Source organism: Silurus aristotelis, assembly GCF_946808225.1.
Source record: "Silurus aristotelis genome assembly, chromosome: 18".
Classification (NCBI taxonomy): Eukaryota; Metazoa; Chordata; class Actinopteri; order Siluriformes; family Siluridae; genus Silurus; species Silurus aristotelis.
Window position 1 is genome coordinate 135,001 of NC_139591.1, and position 10,000 is coordinate 145,000.

The 10,000-nt window shown below is 45.4% G+C and overlaps 1 protein-coding gene and 1 long non-coding RNA gene across 12 annotated transcripts in view; one reads left to right on the forward strand and one right to left on the reverse strand.

Annotated features, from left to right (window-relative positions):
- The window catches only part of LOC310740798, a 1,573-nt gene extending 78 nt beyond the window's left edge, over positions 1-1,495 (forward strand). The window contains exons 1-5 of the long non-coding RNA XR_014537732.1: positions 1-165; positions 256-595; positions 656-765; positions 836-925; positions 1,006-1,495. The exon at positions 1-165 is cut by the window's left edge and continues 78 nt beyond it. This is a non-coding gene — a long non-coding RNA (uncharacterized lncRNA). The remainder of the gene's footprint in view (positions 166-255; positions 596-655; positions 766-835; positions 926-1,005) is intronic.
- The window catches only part of ehbp1l1b (EH domain binding protein 1-like 1b), a 22,659-nt gene that overhangs the window by 3,979 nt on the left and 8,680 nt on the right, over positions 1-10,000 (reverse strand). For 4 of the 11 annotated variants that reach the window (XM_083567787.1, XM_083567781.1, XM_083567786.1 and 1 more), the window contains 8 exons: positions 8,608-9,147; positions 7,355-7,885; positions 6,434-6,787; positions 5,983-6,249; positions 5,098-5,838; positions 2,581-4,185; positions 1,813-1,987; positions 1,505-1,677 (listed from right to left, as the gene is read on the reverse strand). In XM_083567787.1, the coding sequence (XP_083423913.1) occupies positions 1,505-1,677; positions 1,813-1,987; positions 2,581-4,185; positions 5,098-5,838; positions 5,983-6,249; positions 6,434-6,787; positions 7,355-7,885; positions 8,608-9,147 (4,386 nt within the window). The remainder of the gene's footprint in view (positions 1-1,504; positions 1,678-1,812; positions 1,988-2,580; positions 4,186-5,097; positions 5,839-5,982; positions 6,250-6,433; positions 6,788-7,354; positions 7,886-8,607; positions 9,148-10,000) is intronic. The other 7 variants (XM_083567784.1, XM_083567788.1, XM_083567789.1 and 4 more) reach the window with 7 other exon arrangements.

The window sequence follows — 10,000 nt, forward strand, 5'->3', positions numbered from 1 at the left end:
TATATGTGTGTAAAGAAATGTATAGGTGTCTAGAGGTGTGTAGAAGGGTGTAGAGTTGTGTAGAGGTGTGTAAAGGTGTGTAGAGGTGTGTGGAGATGTGTAGAGTTGTGTAGAGCTGTGTACAGGTGTGTAGAGGGGTGTGCAGGTGTGTAGAGGAATGTATAGGTGTGTGGAGATGTGTAGAGGGGTGTAGAAGTGTGTAGAGTTGTGTCTAGGTGTGTAGAGGGGTGTGCAAGTGTATATAGGTGTGTAGAGGTGTGTGGAGATGTGTAGAGGCGTGTAGAGTTGTGTAGAGTTGTGTAAAGGTGTGTAGAGGGGTGTGCAGGTGTATATAGGTGTGTAGAGGTGTGTGGAGATGTGTAGAGGCGTGTAGAGTTGTGTAGAGCTGTGTACAAGTGTGTAGAGGAATGTATAGGTGTGTAGAGGTGTGTATAGGTGTGTAGAGCTGTGTGGAGATGTGTAGAGGTGTGTAGAGCTGTGTACAGGTGTGTAGAGGAATGTATAGGTGTGTAGAGGTGTGTATAGGTGTGTAGAGCTGTGTGGAGATGTGTAGAGGTGTGTAGAGCTGTGTACAGGTGTGTAGAGGAATGTATAGGTGTGTAGAGGTGTGTATAGGTGTGTAGAGCTGTGTGGAGATGTGTAGAGGTGTGTGAAGGTGTGTAGACGGGTGTGCAGGTGTATATAGGTGTGTAGAGCTGTGTGGAGATGTGTAGAGGTGTGTAGAGTTGTGCAGAGTTGTGTAAAGGTGTGTAGAGGGGTGTGCAGGTGTATATAGGTGTGTAGAGGTGTGTGGAGATGTTTAGAGGCGTGTAGAGTTTAGTAGAGTTGTGTAAAGGTGTGTAGAGGGGTGTGCAGGTGTATATAGGTGTGTAGAGGTGTGTGGAGATGTGTAGAGGCGTGTAGAGTTGTGTAGAGTTGTGTAAAGGTGTGTAGAGGGGTGTGCAGGTGTATATAGGTGTGTAGAGGTGTGTGGAGATGTTTAGAGGCGTGTAGAGTTTAGTAGAGTTGTGTAAAGGTGTGTAGAGGGGTGTGCAGGTGTATATAGGTGTGTAGAGGTGTGTGGAGATGTGTAGAGGCGTGTAGAGTTGTGTAGAGTTGTGTAAAGGTGTGTAGAGGGGTGTGCAGGTGTATATAGGTGTGTAGAGGTGTGTGGAGATGTGTAGAGGCGTGTAGAGTTGTGTAGAGCTGTGTACAAGTGTGTAGAGGAATGTATAGGTGTGTAGAGGTGTGTATAGGTGTGTAGAGCTGTGTGGAGATGTGTAGAGGTGTGTAGAGCTGTGTACAGGTGTGTAGAGGAATGTATAGGTGTGTAGAGGTGTGTATAGGTGTGTAGAGCTGTGTGGAGATGTGTAGAGGTGTGTGAAGGTGTGTAGACGGGTGTGCAGGTGTATATAGGTGTGTAGAGCTGTGTGGAGATGTGTAGAGGTGTGTAGAGTTGTGTAGAGGAATGTATAGGTGTGTAGAGGTGTGTATAGGTAATTAGGTGGCATCTTGAGAGCCTTACATCCTTTCAGGGTGGAAGTGGTGCAGGATGGCACAGAAGGCGAGACCGTTCCTCCAGGACGTGTTGAAATTGGTCACCTTCACACCTCTATAATGCTGTGTGATCTCCTGACACCACTGCAGCAACGACTGGCTGCTGCTCACCAGGGCGGGGCTCGGGAGTGGAGACACCACCTACACACACACACACACACACACACACACACACACACACACACACACAAACACACACACACCAAGAGAGATTTGAATGTAGATGAATGGAATACAGTGGGATTAATGTGTTTGATCAACAGTAAAATTCTTCACCTGTTCAGGTATCTGTGTGTCACGCCCGATTTCCTCTAGAGTGATTGGTGGAGGGATGTTTTTCTTCATTGGTTCCTCACACGCTGAGGTTCTTACAATGTTCTCCGTAACCTCACGCTCACCAATTAATCCTGAGAATCCCAAACCAGAGGAATCTTCACCCTGCAGCTCGCACCTGTAACACAGCCAGAGAGCAGAGATTACACTTCACACACACACACACACACACACACACACACACACACACACACACACACACACACACACACACACACAGGAATCTGATTGGTCAGGAGGTGAGTAGTTTCAGTGCAACAGCAGAAGACAGGTGTTTATGACACCCAGAGTTGAGTACATGAACTCTCTAAGATAGAGAGAGAGAAAAAAAAGAAAGGAGAGAGAGAGAGAGAGAGAGAGAGAGAGAGAGAGAGAGAGAGAACGAGAGAGAGAGAGAGAGAGAGAGAGAGAGAGAGAGAGAGAGAGAGAACGAGAGAGAGAGAGAGAGAGAGAGAGAGAGAGAACGAGAGAGAGAGAGAGAGAGAGAGAGAGAGAGAGAGAGAGAGAGAGAGAGAGAGTTTGTGTAAGAGCTCAGATTTTAGTTGTTTATTGACACAGAGTCTCATCAGCTTTAGAGAAGACCCAGAAGCTAGACCTCAGTGATAGTGATCATCTCCTAACCCAGAGTGCTACCTTCTGCCCTCATCATCATCATCATCATGAGCCAATCAGAATCCTCGCCTTACAGAGGACACTGAGATTTACACTTACACATCGCTCAGGACTTGAGCAGACTTCAGGATTTCTATTTGAACCTCATGGAGCTGATCTTCAGCGATATCTCTTTTAGCTGGAACATTCTCTGAACATAACATCTCCTTCCGTTCGTCCTCCAACACCATGTCATGCTCCTTCTGGCTTTTACACGCCTCTGTTCCATCAATGTGAAATTCAGCAGCATCTCCAGGAAGTTCCACAGTCACTTCAGAAACAGAAAGTTCATCCTGATCTACATGTTCTGGTGATGGAGTGCAGAATATGTGTTGATGTGGAGGTGATGGCGGAAGATCAAAGTCTGACTCGGAAGGAATGAGACGCTTCTTTGGGCGAGAAACTGATACTGAAACAGGAACAAGCAGAGGTGATATATCAGTGTCTTCTGCTATTCGGCGAATTTTCTCTAGCAGGAAGTTCTCCTCTGACACAGCAGAATGTCCTTCAGCAGGTTCAGTGAGATAGTCAGGTGAGGCTTCATGTTGAAGAGAAGGCACAGGCTGTGGAACCTCTTTGCTCCCTGGAGAAAGTTTTTCAAGTAATAAAACTGTGAAATCTTCTAGTTGTTCTTTCGGAGTTAAAGTTCTTGTGGGATCTTCTGGTTCTTCTGGTCCTGATTTTGAAGCTCTACTCACATCATCTGCCTGTTTTCCAGATAATGTTGTTAATCCTTCGAACGTATCTAACTGTTCTATGTCTGTTCCTACAGATCTACTGACATTATCTGACAGTTCTATCACTGCTCCTAAAGGTCTCTGAACAGTATCTACATGGTTTCTAGCTGCTCTTTTGGCATCTTCTGGCTGATCTTTAACTAATGAACATGTATTAGAATGATCTGCTTGTAGCTCTTCTTTCACTTTTTCTAATGATCTGCTGGTGCGTTCTGACTGATCTTTTCCTGAACCTTTGCTGAACTCAGGCTGATCTTTAGCATCTCCTGGTTGATCTTTAGTTGTTACATCATCTGGCTGTTCTATATCTTCTTTTAATAATCTCTTGTTGTTACCTCCCAGTTCCTCAGCTATTTCTGGAGATGCACTGCCATCAGCTGTCTGAGGCTTAGATGGCCCTAAAGGTCTACTCACATGATCTGGTTTATTCTTGGCTCGATCTAAGAATCCTTTAACTTCTTCTACCTGATTTTTTCCTCCTAAATCTACTAAAGATTTTTTGTGATCAGTGAACTTTTCCTTTTCTGTTTCTGAAGATGGTTTGAGATCAACTGACTCATATATTGCTGTTTGGTCCTTTGAGGGTTCTGCTGCCAGGACTTCAGTAAGTTCTTCTCTCCTCGTTAGAGGAACAGCGAGTTCAGCCTGTGTGTTGAGTTTGTTAGTGCACTCTGATGGAGGGATCAAACTTCCTCCCATCTGTTCCTCATTCTTACTTCCACTTCCTTCATTTGTCTGGTGCTGTAGAAAAACAATAGGTCTGGAGTCAGAGGGAACAATCTGCTCAACTTCCTGCTCTGAAGTGACTTTCTGCTCGGTTTCATCAGGTTTGAGGGCTTGTGGAGGATTTTTTTCCTCGGCTGGTAAGCTGTGTGACACGGGTTTGGTGATGTTGAAGATCTCGTTCCATGCTGTTGATTCTTTTGGTCTGTGAGAAACAGGACACCAGTGAGGAACAAAATCACCAACACTCCATCTCCTACAAGACCTTCTACACATGCAGCGTGCACACACCAGCGCAAACATCTCAGCCTGAAGCACCTGCACTTTCACACTAAATTGTAAATCAGTAATGTTGAAGATGATAATGATGTTGAAGATTCCTGATCTCGATATTTTAAGGAATAAAAACTTCGATCTCAGGTCAGTTTGAGATGTTTGTGTTTTGAAGACCAGAAATTTCACTTCCTGTTTTTCACTCAAACTAAGTCAGTAAAATGAAGATGGTAGAGATTTAGGTCACATGACTGACTTCTGCTTCTCAGCCCAGAAAAAGGATGGTTAGCTTTGGTACCATCACCACCATCACCACCACCATCACCACCACCACGTTTCTACCCTTACAGTGTGTAATGTTATGGTTTTGAGCAGAAAAGCAGAATCATCTTGAACATGCAAGAATCAAACCAGCAGAACGCACTGCAACTCCAAGTCAGAAGGTCCAACTGCAGCAGTCATGGATCTCACAGCAGAGACCAGCACATGGCTGGAGCTCTGTATCTTCACACCTCAGTCTACAAACCACACCTACCAACATGCAATTTTTTCTGAGGCACACCAGTACTTAACAGCTCCTGACCATTATACAGTGCAGCAGAGTAGAACTTTCAATCAACCACACTAAACACCAACATCTACAGCAACATGTAAACACAATGTAACTCCAGTTCATGAAAGATGCAGAATGGAAATACTGCAATGTGTCGAGTAAAGCTGCAGTATACAGTTTAGTATTCTCCTCAGAGGAGAACATGCAGAAGAACTCTGATGCTGCTCCTCAAAAACAGGTACACTCCAAGATCACCAACATGAAGCTTTGAACATTGCCTCATGCACTTACCCTTGATCCATATAGAGCTCAGCGAGCCACACCGTCCCCAAGTCCTCCTGCCCCATCTCAAACTCCAGCTCCTCCTCCACTGATTCACACAACACCAAGGGGCTTAAATACGTCTCCTTCTTCTGGAGATCTGGTTCAGGTTCTCTTGGTTCTTCATGAATGTTTTGTAAGTGTTCTTCACTTGAAATGTCATCAAAATCGACTTCTTTTAAGAGTGGAACATCTTCAGCTGAATAAAGACTGAGTGCATTTTTATTATCTGGACTTAAAAATGATCTTCTGGACTTCTCAGTATTCAGGTCTGAGCTCACACTTGCTTGAGGTTTCTGTTCATTTCTCCAGCTTTGACCCTCACTTGAGGATTCCTCTTCACTTATCTTCACCTTGTGTACTGCTCTTTTACTGCTGCTTGTTTCAATCACTGGTTTTACAGACTCCACTTCTCTTCCTACTTCTGAAGCAGCCAACCTCAAGCAGTCCACCAGACTCTGTCCTGAATGCTCTGAAACCACACTCACGTGAACTGTTTCTTCACCAGAAATCTGAGCAGTAAGACCATCTGCAATCACTGAAGTCGTGTCATGTTTCTCTGTAGATTCTTCTGTAGCTTTGACCAGGTTTGCATCACAGAAGGGTTCAGGTGGAAGAATCTCAAACTCTTGGTTTTTAAATTCTGAATTTTCAGGATTGTGGGGTTCTGCAGGAATCGGCTGCATCAGCATGGAGGTCACAGTCTCATAACTGGAGAACAAGCAAGTATGGAGAAAATGGAAATAACCACGATGGAGGACCCAGAGCCCGAAAGAGAACTTACAGACTTTATAAACATTCCTTACTGTCAATTATCATCTTACCCTGTGTTCCTCCAGATCTTCTCACACTTACCCTTTATACAAAACACCAATGATCCCTTTCACCAGGCCAGAAGACTCCAAACCCGTCTTCTCCTGACACTCAGCAGGTGATGCTTCTTCCTCTGAAGCTTTATTTCCATATTTTTTCCCACAGGATTCATCTTCATCTGTTTCCCTCCACTCTGTTCCTGACCCTGAGCTAAAACTCACACCTCTAACTTTAACACCTTCAACATGTGGGCTATGAACATTTTCCACTTCGTCCTGTTTCCTGCTTTCACACACATGTCCAAGATGGCTGCCGTAGTGAGGAATGATGGGAAAATAAAAAGGTATGTTTGGTGAAATGTGATTTCTCACCACTGTATTAAACACACTTCACACACACACACACACACACACACACACACACACACACACACACACACTAATCTCATGCAAACTAACACACACTTCATGCAGTAGAGACATCTCCATCTTACCCTCCACCCACATTCTCCTCCTCTGTCTCCATTTCACCTGGACTTACTCCCTCGTTCCATTCCCTCGTTCTCTTTTTCTCCACACTGGTCCACACTGGAACTTCATTACTGACCTCTTTTTTACTGATTACTGAGTCTTTTTTCTCCTCAAGTTTAACATTTAACCGTGTGTCATGACCATCTAATGCTAATGAGAGGACTGTAGGAGCTGTAGATGTTGAAGGCATCAGAGATGTTCCTGCACATTCCAGGTTCTCCTCAGTAATCACAGATGTTGTGTGATTTATTGGTGTGTTTGATTCCTCCAGCTGGAGCTGCTGCATGTCTCCAGCATGGTCATAGGTTTCAGCTCTACTGTGAGACAAAAACACACTGATAAAGTCAGTTTAGGTCCAGAACACACCACCACCTGGTGTTACACACTCCTGAACACACCACCACTTGGTGTTACACACTCCTGAACACACCACCACCTGGTGTTACACACTCCTGAACACACCACCACTTGGTGTTACACACTCCTGAACACACCACCACCTGGTGTTACACACTCCTGAACACACCACCACCTGGTGTTACACACTTCTGAACACACCACCACCTGGTGTTACACACTCCTGAACACACCACCACCTGGTGTTACACACCCCTGAACACACCACCACCTGGTGTTACACACTTGTCACACTCCTCACACATATCACTCTCCTTAAGCATCTCACACTTCTCACACATCTCAAACTCTTCACACATCTCACACATATCACACTTCTTACACATCTCACACATCTCACACTCCTCAAAAATCTCATACATCTCACTGCTCACACATCTCACATTCCTCACACATCTCACACTCCTCACACATCTCACACTCCTCACACATCTCACACTCTTCACACATCTCACACACACACTCACCCTGCTGCTCTTGCCTCCACTTGTGTGAAAGCTTCCACATTACTGTCTCCGTCTCGATGTGTCTCCTCTCTTATGCCCGTCTGGTCTTTCTGATCCCTCACACCCTCTAACGCTGCCCACAGAGGGGTCAAGCTCTCCATCTCACTCTCTCCCTCACCAGTGGGGGGCGCACCCATGTGTGTGTCAGGGATATTTGTTTCTGTGGTATGTGTATCTGCAGCCTGTGTGTCTGCAGAGTGTGTTATTGTGGAGTGTGTGTCCTCACTGGTGTGTATTAATGTGGTGTGTGTGTCCTCATTGGTGTGTATTAATGTGGTGTGTGTGTCCTCATTGGTGTGTATTAATGTGGTGTGTGTGTCCTCATTGGTGTGTATTAATGTGGTGTGTGTGTCCTCATTGGTGTGTATTAATGTGGTGTGTGTGTCCTCATTGGTGTGTATTAATGTGGTGTGTGTGTCCTCAGTGGTGTGTGTTTCCGTGGTCTGGGGGTCAGTGAAGATTTCGGGTAATATTTCAGACATTTGATTTAAGCTAAAAAAAAGAGAGAAAGAATAAAAAATTAGACCATATACACAGACAGACGGATGGACAGAAAGGAGGATGGACAGAAAGGAGGATGGACAGAAAGGAGGATGGACGGACGGATGGACGGACAGACAGACAGACAGACAGACAGACAGACAGACAGACAGACAGACAGACGGACAGACAGACCGACAGACAGTAAGGTGCTGAGGTAAGAAACAGGATGTAAATGACACAATTAAATCTTATTTCACAATACTTTCACCAAAGAAACCATAAATCATATGACTTTGGTGTGTGTGTGTGTGTGTGTGTGTGTGTGTGTGTGTGTGTGTGTGTGTGTGCACTGAGCAACCAGGAGTAATGAGAACAATTCAGGAAATAAACCAATAACAGGAATTGGGACAAGACAAAAACAAGAAGTAAAAAAACTACATACACATGAGAGTCACCATGAAGCAGTGAGAGCGAGAGTGAGACAGAAGGACAGTCAGATCACAGAGTGTGTGTGTATGTGTGTGTGTGTATGTGTGTGTGTGTGTGAGAGAGAGAGAGAGAGAGAGAGAGAGAGAGAGAGAGAGAGAGAGAGAGAGAGAGAGAGAGAGGCAGCTGTGATATAAAAATTACTTCACAAACCTCACCCCTCTCACAAACCCTTCCCTTCCCACACACACACACTCACACACACACACACACAGATTCTGAGCAGTGTTTGTTACTATACTTACCTGTTGTCCCTTACAGCAGTGAGATCTCGGTCAGTCTGCGTCTTGTCCTCATGCTCGTCCCTCAGCAGTGAGGAGATGATGTGTGTAATCACCACTTTGTCCTCATCAGATCGGTTCAGACCAGTCTGACTCAGAGGTTCCTCCTTCAGTTCTGCATGTTCAGGTGTCTCCTCATCACCTTCTGTGATGAAGAGCGTGACCAGGGTTAGGGCAGGAACCTGCTCATCAGCCAGTTCCTCGGTTCCTGTCTCAGGTTTGTCTGTAGGAAGTGGACTTTTCTTTTCCATGTCTCCAGGAGCTTTAGGTGGAGGTGGAGACATCACACACACAGTGTTAAAGTCAGGTTCCTCTTCAGCAGGATGAGAATGCTCTGCCCACCACATGCCCCCTGGTGGTCTCTCTTGGGCGGGGCACACTGATGAAAACACAGACCCAGATACGGAGAAAGGCCATGGAGGAGGAACTGCAGGCTCAACGTCCACCACATCCTCCAATACAGGAAGTGCAGAAGACTCTACTGCCTTCAGCTCTGACCCCAGACTGAACAACACATACAAGGGTCAGAGGTCAAAGGACAAAGTGTGTGAAAAATGCACACCATGCAGCCTTAGCATGCTGGAGATGAAGAGTGAGGATGAGGATGAGAGAGACAGACACAGACAGAAAGACAAAAAGAAGAACAGAGACAGACAGACAGAGCAACAGACAGACAGAGAAAGAGAGACAGACAGACAGAGAGACAGTACTGTTGCACAGGTCTCGGTAGCTATTCCTCCATAATCAAGGATGATACACACTTTCAAGACAGAGACGTCAATAAGAGTGGATCAGTCCGTCACATTGAAACTGGAACAAACCACCTGAAAATGTGTGTGTGTGTGTGTGTGTGTGGTGGGGGTGGTGGGGGTGGTGGTTGGTGGGGGTGGGGTCATTTTACAGGGCTCATATATATGCGCCATCTCACACATTCAGACACCATCTACTGTCAGGAGATCTTAATGACCTTAGTGTGTGTGTGTGTGTGTGTGTGTGTGTGTGTGTGTGTGTGTGTGTGTGTGTGTGTGTGTGTGTGTGTGTGATGACACATGGACAGGAGCAGTGACTCAGTGCAATCAGAGAGCTATTGACATGAGCATAGCAAAAGAACAGCTGCAGTGGGTCATGTGTTCAAATTTAGGCCACAGAAATCTCAAACACACACACACACACACACACACACACACAGACTCACAAACATAAACATGGCTGTAAGTAACTGTGGAACTAATTCCAGAGTTAGGGTTAAATAAAGCTCATACACACTGCAGTGTGCAGGTGAGGAGAGGAAAAGGCTGAATGAAGGAGAGGAGAAACAGAACAAGGGCAGATCTTTATCTTCATATGAACTGGAATG